At 46.9% G+C, this 15365-nt stretch overlaps 1 protein-coding gene across 1 annotated transcript in view; it reads left to right on the top strand.

Annotated features, from left to right (window-relative positions):
* The window catches only part of NCAM1 (neural cell adhesion molecule 1), a 45805-nt gene extending 31310 nt beyond the window's left edge, over window positions 1-14495 (top strand). The window contains exons 14-19 of the mRNA XM_009997416.1: window positions 1851-1975; window positions 2757-2937; window positions 10974-11181; window positions 11547-11663; window positions 12960-13739; window positions 14332-14495. Of these exons, the coding sequence (XP_009995718.1) occupies window positions 1851-1975; window positions 2757-2937; window positions 10974-11181; window positions 11547-11663; window positions 12960-13739; window positions 14332-14452 (1532 nt within the window). The 3' untranslated portion in view covers window positions 14453-14495. The remainder of the gene's footprint in view (window positions 1-1850; window positions 1976-2756; window positions 2938-10973; window positions 11182-11546; window positions 11664-12959; window positions 13740-14331) is intronic.
* The last annotated feature ends 870 nt before the right edge of the window (window positions 14496-15365 follow it).

The following is a 15365-nucleotide window of genomic DNA, read 5'->3' as shown; positions in this document are numbered from 1 at the left end:
GTTAGACAAGCACGTGTTCACCTGCAGGAAAATAGGATTCATCTTCAATTGCTGTTTCACTCTGGGTCTTACAGTTTTCTCATTAATGTTTCACAAAGAACCCATGCTTGAATTCTTTCATTGGAGGGGATCGGGGAGGGAGCTTCAAACTACTTGTGAAGATCAGCTTTGAACAATATTCACAGATGATCCTGTCTCTGACTAGTCAGAAAGGCATGTGTTCTCTGTTAGTAGCTGAGCATAAACACAGACACAGAATGGTTTTGGGGCTGGAAGAACCTCCTGGGGTAAATTCCCAAGACTGATGTTATCTTTCAAAGTTGATCTCAGCGCAACCACTGGCTTGTAATTTCCTTGAACTTCTAGTAATGTAGCAGAACTAATTCTTCTTAAAAGTTTTATTCTAGGCAACAGGCTGAGCTTTAAAAAAAAAATCACCAGTGTTACTTCAGTGTCCTGGCTTTGTTCTCACTTGGTTACATTCAGGCTCTTAAGTCATGAATGCCACAGTTTCAGAGTTTTGGGATTGTTCTCTTTGGGATACGTTCAGAATTGGATCCTTTTAATTGTATTTCACAGCACTTTGTGCTCCAGCTCCAATCTCAGGTGAGCATTGGCATGGAGGAAGCAAAACCCTTCTGCCCTCATGTCAGAAGGAGCAAAAACATCCAGGCACTGCCATCCAGCAGGATCTGAGCCCTCTTGTGCCTGTGTCACTTTGGAAAGGAAAGACCGGGGCTCTCTCATCTTTCAAGTTCTTTTGTTAATTTGATGCTTAGGTTGTTGGGGACAGGGAGTTGTTTGGTTGATGAGTTTCCACAAAGCAAACAAACAAGTAATAAGGTCTCTTGCATTGCAGATTCACAGGCTGTCACAGCTCTTGGGAAACAATTGATCCCTGGGGTAATAGGAAAGCAGAAGGAGAAAGTGTCTATTGAGCAATTTGCTGCAGCGTTTCTGAAGGTGGGGTGGGTGGGAGGGGGTGTAAATAAAATCAGACCATCTGTGCATTTGACTTGTGTTAGGAGATGTGTGGTAGGAAAGGTGCAAGAAGGAAGTTCCTCAGCTGGGCTTGGGGAACATCCTCTGCAGATCGTGTGCAGGTTATGGAGGAACTGGCTCCAAAAGGCAGTTGTGGAGACGTGGGTGTGAAAGGCAGTGGTTGTAAAGCAGTTTGCCCTGCAGTGGCAAGTGACATGCTGCTTTTCTGATGGTACCAGGGCTGCAAATTGGGAAAAAGAGCTTTTTCTCTTAAAAGTGGTTATTACAGGAGAGTGGAGGGGTAGAGTTCTCTCCAGCCTGCATTCATTGCAGTAGTTACACTGAGTGGAAAGCTGTACCATTTTTCCCCAGCCACCTAAGTGAGCACACCAAAGAGTCTCTGGCCCAGCAAATACCAATCCTGCCCAGCAGTCACGGCGCAGACACAGGTCAGGGTGACAAGCACAGTGTCCCTTCTCAGTGGTGCTCTTTACAGCTGCCCTCACAGGAGCAGCCTGCCTGTTTGCCACTACTCCTATTGTGACATTTTCCAGGTGTTTCACATCAGTGTTTCACAACAAAAAAAGCCTCCTAATTGCTCTAGGGGAAGGGGGGGATTCTTTATTCACCGACTCCATCCTGGTACACACAAATATGGTAACTTGTGGTGGTGAAAACAAACTGCCAAATGTAAGAAATGCTGAAGTCTGGCAAATCTTTGTTCCCCAGACACAGCGTCCCCTGTGTCTAGGTCACAGTGAAGCTGGCACCCTGGCAGCTGGGTATAATGATGTCTTTTTCTGATTTTGAGGAGCACTTTTTCCCTAACGGTCGTTTTACAATTAACTATAAACCCACCATTGTTCCAGGGGAACCCAGCCCACCCAAGCTGGAAGGTCAGATGGGAGAAGATGGAAACTCCATTAAAGTGAATGTTATCAAGCAGGATGATGGTGGCTCCCCAATTAGACACTATCTGATCAAGTACAAAGCTGTAAGTATGACTGAGACTCCAGCCTGATTTGTATTTAGCCTCTTCAGTGCTCAGGCTTCACCCTGCAGGGGATCAGCCCTGAAGCTGAGATGTTGTAGCTGGGTTCTCATTGTGAATTGCCCATGATTGCAAAAGAGATGATTCTCAGAGCAAAACATCTAGCCCTAGTCCTGGGAAAGAACATCTGTGTGATGAGTAGCTAGTGTTGTAAGCTGAATGTGGCCCTTGTTTTGTGTTTGGTGGGATTTGGTGTTTTTTTCCTATGATGGGAAAATGAAAACACAAAGCAACCAACCATAGGATCATAGAACAGTTATGGTTGGAAAGGACCATAAAGATGATCAGGTTCCATCCTCCCTGCTCTGAGCAGGGACACCTCTCACCAGACCAGGCTGCACAAGCCTCATCCAACCTGGCCTTGAACACCTCCACGGAGGGGACATCCACCACCTCCCTGGGCAGCCTGTTCCAGTGCTTTCCTACTTAAAGAATGTCTCACCTAAATCCTCCCCTCTTCCAGTTTTAGTACATTACCCCTTGTCCCCTGATTTCAAGCCCTTATCCGAAGTCCCTCCCAAAACCCATCCAGTCAGGGAGAGGGCTTAGCCCATCCCTGAGGAACAGGACCTTGAGAGTCAGTCAGTGAGAACATGAAGTTCTCTAGGGCAGCAGAAAGAGTTCCCAGCTATTGCAGCTTTTCTTATTGTCACCACCAGTGCCCTCAGAGCTGGCTGCTAACCTTGTGCTGTGTTTTGCCTCCTGTCACTTCGTGGTCCTGCAGAAACATTCCTCAGAATGGAAACCAGAGATCAGGCTCCCGTCGGGCAGTGACCACGTCATGCTGAAGGCCCTGGAGTGGAATGCAGAGTACGAGGTGTATGTGATTGCTGAGAACCAGCAGGGCAAGTCCAAGCCTGCCCACTACACCTTCCGGACCTCCCCGCAGCCCACGGTCATCCCAGGTACAGCAGCCACCAGCTTTTCCATTGTTTCTGCTTCCAATTAATGCAAGAGTGCTGCAGCCTTTAATGTGCCTGAGTAACCCTGACAACTTGCTTGCTTGAAGCCATTCTCACGGTTGGTTCCCCATTCAAGCTGAGTTTGTGCCATGTCCATACCTGTACTGCAGCCCACCCCACCGTGTGGGCAGGACAGTCAGGAATGCTACCTGGCAAATCCTGGTCTGACTGTTTGCAGGGAATGTTGGCTTTTGGGTCAGGGTTAACAGGATTGCCAGGAAAGCAGTGGATATAAAACACTTTCTGAAACCAGAAAGTGGGATTCCCATTTGAAACTAAAGCAAAAGAGACCGTTCAGATCTCTGAGTGATACTTGTCACCATGTAAATTGATTTCCCTTCCAAATCTGCTTTGGGCTTGTCCACTCTTGGCTTGTCCTTCCAGCTCAGCCTGTGGAGAAATAAAGCCTGAATGAGTTTGCTAGTGGTTGGAAAGGGAGGTGATTGAAATCTTCCTCTGTAGGTTTTTTATGAAATGAAATTAAGGTCAAATTTCAGCCATTTTAAAACAATACTGGTTTAATTTTCAGTAGAGCATTAGGGAAAAGTAACTAAATAGCATTAGAGTAGTGTTGGGAACTCTTGTTCCAGACAGACTGTACTTATTAGCATGCTTAAGAAGTGAGGTAGAGGCACAAGGGCTATGACCCTGTTAGCTGAGATGCCAGGAGTGTAGCAGCTTGATGGAGGGTGTTGAAAGGACAGGTAGTGTTTCTTTGTTGGGCTACCTGCAAATTAAAGTTCTCATTGGGTAGAAGCAGATGGAAGAACTTCAAAGTCAGCCAAGAGAAGTCCTCACTGCACAGAGTTAAGCACGTTCCTGCCAAGCTTGGTGCTGACAGTCCATATGGAAGGGAATTACTTGATTTCATTCCACCCTCCAGATTGTCTACTCATCTCATGTTTTTCTTCAGAACAAGTAGAGAGTTTTCTTTAGTCTTTCCCTTGCACTGAGAATTCAATCCCTGGTCTGCCCTTCTGCCCCTGCTCCCTCTCTGAAGGAAGCCGCTGAGATCTGGTGCAGTTTGCATCTGGAACTCCACCTGGTTAAGCCAGATCTTGTTGTTAAGCACACAGATGAGTGGCCTGGTTGGTTGGGTCTTGAAAAGTGTCTGGTGGGAAGCAAGAGGATAGGGAGGAAGAGGCAAAGAGTGACTGGGGTGTATGTTGGAACAAGGCTGTAGTTTTGGGTGGAAGGACCCTCAGTAACTCATTAAGCATCTTACTCTCTGATTCTCATTGTCCACAGCTCTAATACTCAGCACCCTCACATATTTGAAGGACAACTGTGACTGATGTGGCAGGGGAAAGGGAGGGTGATTTGGCAGAGTGTTGGAAGGTCAGTGCAGAGCTGAGCAGTGAAATGTGGTAGGTTGCAAACAGCAGAAAGTGGTTCCTTTGCACTGGGATGTATCTCCCCAGGGGAAGGGACAAGTACTGCTGAGTCTTTTTGTTCCTCCACACTCCTTTGTGTGCAGCCTTTGTTGCCTACCTGTGCTGATACTCTCTGGTAGCCTTTGGTACCTGCCCAAAGGGGCAGCAGATCTGGCTGGGAAAGCTGGGCTGTCCTGCACTGGTGTATCAGCAAGTTGTGAGAAAGCTGCTGCCTTTGGAACACCCAGTGTTCATCCTGTACCCATGGCAATGGGAGGAGCAGTGAGCCCAGAAGCCACTGAGCCCTCTAAATCCAACAGACACATGGGCAGGCACCCTCTGAAAATGAGTTCACAGATGTCACTTTTTTGGCCTCTCTGAAATGATTCCTTGCTATTATTTTCCTTTAGCATCTCTTGTGATTCTCATGGCATTAACTTTTACATTTTTATTTCTAAATGGGCTACACAGGAGAAGTCAGAGGCAGTTCCTCTGTCATGACATTGGTCTGTTTGACAGTAATAGCTGGGACCTTCCTGCAGGCAAAGTGTGTGTTTATTATGTAGAGTCCTTTGTTGCCATCCCTGTACAGTGTCCTTGAGGTGGTTGGAAGGATAAGGGGATTTTTTCAGTAATAATACTAATAATTGCATTAAAGTAGTTTAGAAGCAGCTGGAAAGCTAAATGGAAAAGTCAGTCCTGTATTCTTGAGACCTTCTTGCTTCTCCAGGGTTTTGATCACCTGGATCTAGAATCCAAGACCTGGGGACAGCAGAGTTTGGGGAGGGGCTGGGCCAGTCAGCTGGATTGTCTGCTACACAGAAGCTTTATTCCTTTTCTTGTGTGAAAAGACAGTGTTGTCCCTTCAAATACCAGATAACCATTTTCTTGTGTTTCTCACTGAGCCTTCTGTTCCATCATTTCTAATCTCATTTGCTTGCAACCCCCCTAAAACCCTGACTTGGCCCCTGCTCTGCAGCTTTGGACCTTGCTGAGCTGAGCCCACCCTGGTGTGGGGGTGAATGTGCTAACGCTGCTCTTCTTTAACCTTGAACCATTTTAATTTACAAAATTAAATAAACCTTTGAAGCTTATGTTTTTCTATATTTATGACCTAATTTTTTTTATCTATTTTTCTCTCTTTCTCTCTCTCTCTCTTTCTTTCTTTTTTTCTTCCTGGTCCTTTCTTCCCTCCCCTCCTTCCCTTGACTCCTTTCCTATGTCTGTCGTCATACATGTCACCTTGGATCCCACGGGGAAACATCCACGCTTGCCACATACACCAAATTTGTTTTTAAACAACCATATTTTCCCCTCCTGGGAACCATTGTCTGGCACCTGCAGCGACCTTGGGAAGTCCATCAACGTCGTCCTCCTTTGTTTCATTGCTTCTTTCTGCAGTGACTCTGCTTTTGCTCTGTTAGAAACTTAAAATAAAGCAATATTTGCTTGAAAAGGCCTGGGGCCCTCCAGGGCAGATAATTGTGCTTCAGAGGATCTTGTCAGTTCAGGAAAAAAGGAAAAAAAAAAAAGAATAAAATCATCAAAACAAACAAAACAAAGAACAAACAAAAAATTTAATTTGAAAGAGTCAGTATTTTGTAACAAGGAAAAAAGGTTTAAGCCAAGTTTTTTCTCTTTAACCTTTTTTTTTTTTTACTTGTAATGAATTTCCCCTTTTTAATGGATATAAAGAAAGCAATGTTTTGGTTGTTATTTGCTTGCTGTTTTTCCTCAAAGGAAGGTACAATATGGAAAGCCTTTTAAGATACTGCTTTTTACTGCTTGCTCTGCACATCTGGTGCTGATCACCACTTCTATTGTGCAGAAGTTTGCAAAGCTCCCTCCAGAAACCTAAACCCACAGGCTATAAAAAGAGAGAGAAGATCTGTCAGAGATAATCCTTCTGGTTGCCCAAATGTCTCTGTGGGCTTTTGCATGTGGATTCAAATTGCTGGCCATGAGAAGGTTTTCCTGCTGTGGTGGTTGGAATATAAACATCTTGTGGGAATTGCACTGGAGAGATGTGTCTGTCTGTCTTCTTGATGTGGTTGGATCCTTGCAATTTTCATTTGCCCCTGGTGTGCAGCCAGGATCTGTAGTGGGTCTGGGGCATCATGCAGCCCATCAGCATATAAATTGGCAATGGTTCTTCTGATTTTCCAGTACTGTGTTAGCAACTTCCTAGAGAAATCCCTTTTCTTGCCATTTAACAGGAAATATTAGCTTGGATCAAGTTACTCATTGAGTTACCAGCTAAATAATTATTATTATTATTACTGATCCTTCATAATATTCATGGTTAACTGTGCATGTGACACTACCAGTCAGGATTAATCCATCGTGTAAATTGGTGCAATATAATGCATCTCTGTTAGCAAGTTCTGTGTGTTGCACTTTGTTGATCAAATTTCAGTTGACTTTTTTGCTTTTCTCTTGTTCTTACTTAAAAGAAAAACAAACAACACCAAAAAAACCCCAAGCAACAACGACAACAAACTCTCATGAATTGTCCTGGTGATGGGAAATCCTTTTGGCTCAGATGCTCTGAAAATGGGGGGGTGTGTGTTTCCTTCTGTGAGTGAGAGACTGAGGCTGCAAAAGCTGAAGTTGTTGGTGTAGTTGTTGAACTGTCTGCACAGAATGTGTGAAATACCATCGTTGTCTGGGGGTTATGATTCTTTCTAGCACATTTCTGATGGGGACAAACAAAAAGCCCTGGGGTGAGTCTCTGATCTGTTTATTGAGACCTTGTTCATTCTGATCTGTGAGCTGCTTTTCTATCTGAACTACCAATGCAGACTCTGTGCAGGGGCTGCACACACAAGCATGTGGATCTCTTGAAAAACAAAACCCAAAAGCCAACAAACTCATCTCCAGTGGTTTAGAGTAGAGAAGGTTTTGGTTGGATCTTTTGAGTTTACATCTCAGAGTTACTGAAGAAAAGCCCAAGTCATCATGACACTGCAAAGCTGGGTCACCCTCCCCTTGCTAAGACTCTGCATATTTTCAAAGATACTTGTCACAGCATTTCTTTGGCCACCTTCATCTTACAGGAGGGCCTGGTTTGGTAACGTTCTGCTCCAGCAGCATCAGTTGCAGTGGTTCACACCTAGTTTCTAGGTACGAAGAAGTTTTGGGAGCTCAGGAGACTCCTGAAGCTGGTGGAGTGGAAGGAGCAGCTCTGAGGTGTCTGCTCTGCAGTGGTGCAGAGGAAGGGCAGCTGCAGAGATCAGGCTGTGGAGCTGCTCATCACTCCTGAAAAGAGGGTCTGTGTGTCTCACTCTTTACTTACAGGTTTTTGTAAGCTCATGTTCCTCTTTCCATCCTGGGGAAGGGAGTCAGTCACAGGACAGCAACAGAGCCAGGAGCAGAGTCCTGAGCCCCACAGGGTTTGTTCCAGTCCTGAAAAGAGCTCACTAGCAGCGTGGGGAAGTACCCATTGTCCTCTCCTGGCAGAAACGCTCCAGAGACTGGGTGTGTTTCTGCTCTGCAGTAGCTGAGCTGAGAGCAACCATCAGTCCTTGAGCCTCAGTCTGTGTGGGCACTGACTCTGTTGTCCCGTGGAACAGGAGGTTGCTCAAGTGTTGATTTTCTCTGCTACAAACTGTGCACAGACTCAGAGAACGAGCTCTGGAAAATGTGGCAGCCCCTGTCTGAAGGGCACTTGGAAGGGTTTGCAAATAAAAGCTGTTAGAACGAGCAGCTTTTCTCCTGGGTTTGAGGGGTTTTTCATTTCTAACGGATGAAATGAGTTTTTGTTTGGTTTGTTTGTTCTCTCTTCTGCCAAATGTTGTCGGACCTTTGAAATGCCTGGAGCTGTTCCTGCTTCTCTCCATCCCTTTTTGTCTCTTTGTCTGCCTGTGCCTCAGCATTGTCTGCACGCTCTGAGACCACACTAGGAAGACACATCTGAGAGTTTCTGCTCTCTCTCACAGGGCAGATGTCTGCACAGAGTTGCAGAAATTAAAATCAAGGGGTCATTTTATTGTACATTGTAAAATAAGGGTGATTAGAAAGGTCAGTCTTACAGAAAGCTCAATTTTTCCATTGAAAAAATATTTTGTGATTAATAAATTCCTCACTTCCTTCTAACGAAGAACTCAATAATTTCTTTGACATTTTGTGTTTCCTTATTTAACCTGTGGAAGTATTTATTCCTCTTAGCTGTGAGCACAGCAAAAAGGAACAAATTGATGGGAAACTGCTCATCAGGTTGCACGTGCTCTGCAGCAGCTCAGATTTGTCCACATCTCCTTACACAGCAGCACCCACTGGTGGTGCACAGGGACTCACACACAGCATCAGCAGCTCATCCTCCACAGCCTCACCATTCATTTAGACACTTCTTTTGTACACTGACTTGTTCTAGGCCCCACCAAACTCACTAGAGAATAACTGAATAAATATTAGTTTGATTTTATACAATCCTGGATTATCTTTAGCTATAGGATGGAGTGAATAGTCCTTAAAAGTGTTTGTAGATTAATTTAATCAAATGTGCCCAGCCCTGAAGTTAGAATTTATAAAACCAGAACTAGTGGAAGAGATCTGAAAATTGTAGGGCTTTCTTAATAGCCTAGGAAAAAAAACCAACATTGCAGGCAATTAATTACCTTGGCCCAGTTTGATTGTCTGAAACACAAAATCTGAGAATAGCACAAAAATAAGGGCACTTCTCTGCAGATTTGCCCTTCTTCTCCTGTCCTCCTCTTCCTGGCAGCCTCTCCTGTGGTGGCTGCTTGTGGTCCCTGGGGCAGAGAGAGGAAGGTAATGATTTGGAGAGGGGGGAGACACAAGGAGGGGTGAGTTATTTCACAGCAATCCTGGCAGAAATGGTGTCTTTGGGAGCAGTGATGCCTGGTGGGTTTGATAACCTTGTGCTCTTGGGCACGGAGCAGAGAGTTGGGATAGAACTGGATCTTTGTTGCCATTAATCCAAATAAACTGCTGTCCTGTGATCCTGTCTGTGATGCTCTGCTTAGAGCACCTTTCCTAGCCTGCCAAGGAGCCCATTCCCAGCAGGATGATGTGGGTGAGAGGAAAAGTTTTGCCACATCTTTAGCTTTTTCCCCAGGTGTGAACAGGAGCATGTTAATGACAGAGGGATCCATGCAGGGGTCCTGAATACATTAGAAGAGGGAAAATGCTTGACCTCCTCACTCCCTGCATGCATCTAAGGGTGATTAATTCCTGTAATTATGCAGTTTGCTGTAAGGTGCTGGCAGGGCTCTGGTCTGTGACACAAATGTTCTGCTGAGCATTTACTGGGCTTGTGATGTGTCAGAGTTGGGTTCCTCAGAGAGACTCCTGGATACAGTCAAATGCAGCAAGAAACTGTCCTGTTGGAGTCTGGATTCCTTACCATACATCAGGGTCACCCCATGAAGCAGCACTTACCTGCCTGGTGTTTTTTCTCCTGTTTTAAAGTAACAAAATGTGGGGCAGAGGGTTTGGCTCTGTCTGTGGGCCCTGGAAATGATCTCTCCACCTTCCAAAGTCAACAGAGGTCAGTGCTGAACTGGGAGAGCCAACAGCCAAATGCTCTGCCTGCAGATCAGCAGCTGGGGAAGAATTGTTCTGAAGCAAACAAGGGGAACAAAAAGCAGTTTGTGCTCGGGGTGTGGTAGGAGGAGGCTGGGAAGCTGCAGCTGGCAACATTCAAGGCTGTGCCTGTTGGTTTTGTCAGGATTAACCAACGTGTTCATCCACTCCTGGTTCTAAGAAAGTACTCAGTGTTTTACAAGGTTAGAAAAAGTTCCAGGCACTTCCTCTGAAGTTAGTTCTATGTGGGCAACCCCAAGCATATCCTAGGCCTCCAACACCACCTCCCACCTGCTGCCCTTTGCTCTGCTGGAAGCAGCAAGGTATTTTTTTTTCTATTCTATAGCTGAGGAACTGTGGTGGAGGAGGCAGCTGCTGTGACCAGGACAATGCCAACAGTGACAGTCTGCTTGTCTTTCCCATCTGCTCCCTCAGAAGGCTGCTGGGATGGTGGTCAGGACCTCAGCCAGAACACTCCTAGAGCAGTGTCCCATGAGCTCAGCAATCTCTGGATAGGACATGAGAAGCTTCCCTGGTCTGGGTGGCTGGGTCCTACCTGAGTGACAGTTCCTCCTCTTGTTTTCACCACCAGAGGGGCTAATTGAGGCTCCACAGGTATCTCTGTGTCCCACCAGGGCAAGCCGTGCTACAGAGTCTAGGCTGCACGTGTCCTTGTGCCAGGCTGGCAGTGCCAAAGTCATTGTGGACCCTGGACACAACCTTCATCTTGAGGAGGTGGTGAAGGGGAACAGGAGCCTTTCAGAGTCCCAGCTGGGAATCTGTTATGGTGGAAGAGGTTTCTGAAGTCTGCTTGTCAGGCCCTGGCCCCCAGAGATGAGAAAAGCCCCATTAGGTCCAAGTGAACCTGTTGTTTCAGGTAGATTGTCCCGCGTGTCTTGAGGATAAAGCACTGGTTAGAGCAGGAGAGTTCCAGGCAGAGGGTGAACTTCCTTGAAGTCCCCCCTGCCTGCAACCTCAGCACAGCCAGATTTGAGCCCTCACTAGCCCCAGCTCATCTTTTAACCATAATGTCTTCTTTTCTTCTCTTTTTGGTCTCTAAAGCCAGCACTAGCCCTACGTCAGGCCTGGGGACTGCAGCCATCGTGGGCATTCTCATCGTGGTCTTTGTGCTGCTGCTGGTGGCTGTGGATGTCACCTGCTACTTCCTGAACAAGTGTGGCCTCCTGATGTGCATTGCTGTCAACTTGTGTGGCAAATCCGGCCCAGGAGCCAAGGGCAAGGACATGGAGGAGGGCAAAGCAGCCTTCTCGTGAGTACTGTCCTCACCTACCTTGCTCCTTCTTTTGGGTCAGTGTGTCCCCCCAGCAGCTCTGGAGAAGAAGCTGCTTTAAGCAGTTGTGGCTTCCTCACCTCTGGGGCCACTCTGGTTCTGCTCAGGAAGGGATTTCTTGGGAAGTTCCTCTGGTTTTGTCCTCTTGCTGTTGGTAGCCATCAAGTGGCTGGTCCAGCTGCTGGACATCACAGTGGTCTTCTGGCCATAACTGGAAGGGGGTGACTAAAGAAGTTTAAGGCCAGCCTGTTTCTGTCCTTCACTGCCGACATTTGCAGCGTGTCTTTGCAGGAGGATCCCTGGGCTGAGTGGGAACCAATCTCCATGTCATTCCCTCCTTACAGGAAAGATGAGTCCAAGGAGCCTATTGTGGAGGTGCGGACTGAAGAGGAGAGGACCCCCAACCACGATGGGGGGAAGCACACAGAGCCCAACGAGACCACCCCGCTGACCGAGCCTGAGTATGTTGGCACTGGCCCATCACAGCCCAGGGCCACCACATTGTCCTCACTCAGTCCCCATAGTCCCTGATCCCTCATGCCCATGATTCATGGCATGAAGAGAGGAAGAAAGGTAATATCTCCAGGCTCCATTTGGAACAGCACCAGTGAGGAGTTTGCTTTAGGAAGCTGCTGAGATGCGTGTTGATGTTTGGGTCAGGTTTGGTGTGGATGGCACAAGTTGGGTTCCTTTCCTTCAGTAGAGCCATCCCAGTGGTGAGGTGGTCAGGCTCTTCCACCTGCATCCTGCTCACCTCCTTTGGCTGGATTAGTAGTGGAGCCCACTGGGGAAAATGGCTTTCTTGGGATTCTGTGAGGTGAGGGGAGAAGGGAGGCTGTGTCCATGAGCAGCACTGAGGAATAGCTGGGATTTGTATTGTCCTGATTTTCCTGTCCAGTTTTACCACAGTGTTAACAAAATGATCCTCCTCTGTGAAGGTTTTCTCCCTGTTAGGAAGCCTGAGATGGTGTTCCCAGGCACGCTGGCTTCTCAGGGAATAAGCCATCTGTTTTTCCACCCTCACATCCATGTATTTGTTAATGGAACCAGTGCTACATCATGGCTGATAAGCATGAGTTGCACTGTTGGAGACTGTGAAAGGAAACCTCATTCCTGCCTGCCCAACAGGCTGGAGTCTGGTCCAAGGGGCAGGAACCACTCCGAAGCTGCAGGCATGGATGTGTGTGTACATACCTGTCTATGTGCATGACGTGTGTGGAGACAAAGAATGATGTTCCCTGTGGTTTGATGAAGGTCTTAGATTTGCAGGTCAAAAGGCAGGGCCAAGATGAGGGAGTGGATTCAAGGGTCCTGTGCTGGGACCTTGTTGTGTGGTGACGTTTGGCACGTGGCTGCCAGCTCAGGGAACTGGTAGCAGGCTTCCTTGTGAGGTTAGGTGGAAGAGGCTGAGAGGAAAGTTAGGTTAAAAGAGAAGAGTCTCTACAAGCTGACAGGGTGATGTTTGGCTAAGACTTGAACCAGAACCTGGGTGAGCAAGCCACTCCTGAAGGACATGTCCTCTTTGCTCTCTTTCTCTTCCTACTGATTCCTCAGCCATTCCCACCAGCCCTCGCTCCCCTTTGCACAAGTGACCTCAGGAAGGTTTCTGCTCCTCTTGAGTTCCTCTCCATGTTGTGTGTTGTAACCACGTGCCCTCCTGCCGCACCACCCACCTGCCTTCTCTGCTCTGCTCCCCTTCCCCTGCTGGCGTTTACAGCTTCATTGTCTCGATCTCTCTGCTCCTGTGCTCCTTGCAGGCACCCCGCCGACACCGCAGCTACCGTTGAGGACATGCTGCCTTCTGTCACCACAGGCACCACTAACTCTGACACTATCACTGAAACCTTTGCCACTGCTCAGAACAGCCCCACCAGCGAGACCACCACGCTGACCTCCAGTGCTGCCCTGCCAGCCACGGCCATTCCTGACTCAAACTCCATGTCTCCTGGCCAGGCTTCTCCAGCCAAAGGGGCAGCTGCCTCAGCCTCTTCACCACCATCCTCCTCCTCCCCCAAAGTGGCCCCCCTTGTTGATCTCAGTGATACCCCAAACTCTGCTCCAGCCACTAACTTGTCTTCGAGTGTCCTGTCCAGCCAAGGTGCAGTGCTCAGCCCCAGTGCTGTTGCTAACGTGGCCGAGACCTCCAAAGTGGCAGCTGGTAGCAAAGCAGCTGCTCCAAGCCCTGCAAACCTCACTAGCCCTCCAGCTCCATCAGAGCCCAAGCAGGAGGTCTCAAGCACCAAGAGCCCTGAGAAGGAAGCTGTGCAGCCCAGCACAGTGAAGAGCCCAGCAGAGACAACCAAGAACCCAAGCAATCTGAAGAGCGAGGCTGCTCCAAGCAGCGCCACAAACCCTTCCCAGAATGAGGACTTTAAAATGGACGAAGGGACTTTCAAGACACCAGACATTGATCTTGCAAAGGATGTTTTTGCAGCTCTTGGCACTTCTACTCCTGCCAGTGTGACTAGTGGGCAAGCTGCTGAGCTTGCCTCTTCCACTGCAGACAGCTCAGTACCTGCTGCACCTGCCAAGACCGAGTACGGCTGCCTTTAATCTTCTCTTGGTCGTGTGCTGTGTCCCTTGTGCCCTGGTGCTTGTGCTGTGTCCTTGTTGGGTGTTCTCTTAACTAATCTCATTGTTTCCTTAGCTAATTAACTCGCCTGTGAACCCACTAAACAGGGCATGGCTTGAAAGGTCCAGGAGGAAAGCAGGAACAGGCTGTGCCAGGGGAGCAGAGAAAAAACAAGCCCAAGAGTTTAGCATAAATGTTATTCTTTAGACTTCATGCAGCTCTCTCCGTGGTAGGTTATTGTTTTATGACAGAGATCAGAAACAGTTAGATGCAGAAGTGCTGTCCTCAGAGGTGCTGAGTTCCTGCAGATCACTAAGCACAGCCACCCAAGTTCAGGGTCCTGACAGGTCAGTGGGGCCCTTCAGAGCTTCCATCAGGGCAGAAACTGGTGCCACGTGGCACTAGAAAAGCATGAGACTTCTGGATTTGTCCTTAGACAGGCAAATGGATAAGGCAGGGTCACCCTGTCAGGGAGAGAGGGCAGTCACAGCCCCCTTGGGTCAGGATAACGTCTTTCTCTGCCTCTAAACTGTGTCATTTTGGTGATTCTCCTTCAGGAAAACCCCAGTAGAAGACAAATCTGAAGTGCAAGCAACGGAAACGAAGACACCTCCAGCAGAAGTCAAGATGGTCCCCAATGAAGCCACACAAACAAATGAGAATGAGAGCAAAGCATGATCAGCCACAGATGGAAACAAATGACAGAACAACTTCACCGAAGCATTTGAAACACAAACCACATCTCATTCCTCTAGTGTCTGTTGCCTTTTTTTAAAAAACAAACAAAACAGAAAATATGTAAATGGGGGGAGGGGGGGGAATCTCTCTTGTTCTTTTCTTCTCTTTGGTTTTGGTTTGGTTTTTCTTTTTGTTTCTTCGGTTTGGTTTGGTTTTTCTTTTCAAGGTTTCTAGCAAGGTTCTATTTGTTGTGCACTTGCTTTGAAAAAAGAAGTAACATTTTAAAAACCAGGGTTCAACCCGTCACCACAGCAGGGCTCAGCTCACCCTGTGGGTGTTGAAATCAGCAAACATTGCAAATGCCATTTGCAACGTGGTTGGGAAGCTCAACATCAACTAGAGTAAGAAAAAAAAAAAAGACCAAAAAAAGACCAAAAAAAAAGTTAAGAAAAAAGACCCTGTTCTTTCCTTGGTTAGTATAGCAGATGTAACCACTGAGCCCCTGGGCACAGCTGGTGCTTAATGAACAAAGTCCACAATTTATTTTTATACTTTTCAGTCGAGTTTGCAATATGTAAAGCCTCGTAAATAAGTTATAATTTCTGTTCACCTTGTATTTGTTCAGTAGGCAAAGTGTCCTGAGCTCTTTGTGACTGAATTCTGTTCTCCACGTAAGACATTGATTTGGGGTTTATTATTTTCTCTCTCTTTTATCTATTTTTATTTTTTTTAGGAAGAATGCCAAAATTGCAGCTTCGGGGGGATGTATTTCAATTTGCAGTATTCAGACTCCCCATTTCTTTCAATTTTATGTTAATTTTTGCCAACTTTTGTTCTTTCCAGTGTTTACAATTGACTTTTTTTTTTTTAACTTTTGTTGTTTAAATGTAAAATAGCTGCCTTTTTTTTTTTT

This window comes from Chaetura pelagica, unplaced genomic scaffold, assembly GCF_000747805.2.
Source record: "Chaetura pelagica isolate M959 unplaced genomic scaffold, ChaPel_1.0 scaffold775, whole genome shotgun sequence".
In the NCBI taxonomy this organism is placed as follows: Eukaryota; Metazoa; Chordata; class Aves; order Apodiformes; family Apodidae; genus Chaetura; species Chaetura pelagica.
The sequence above is the reverse complement of the archived record's forward strand: the minus strand, read 5'-3'. Positions and strand labels throughout refer to the sequence as shown.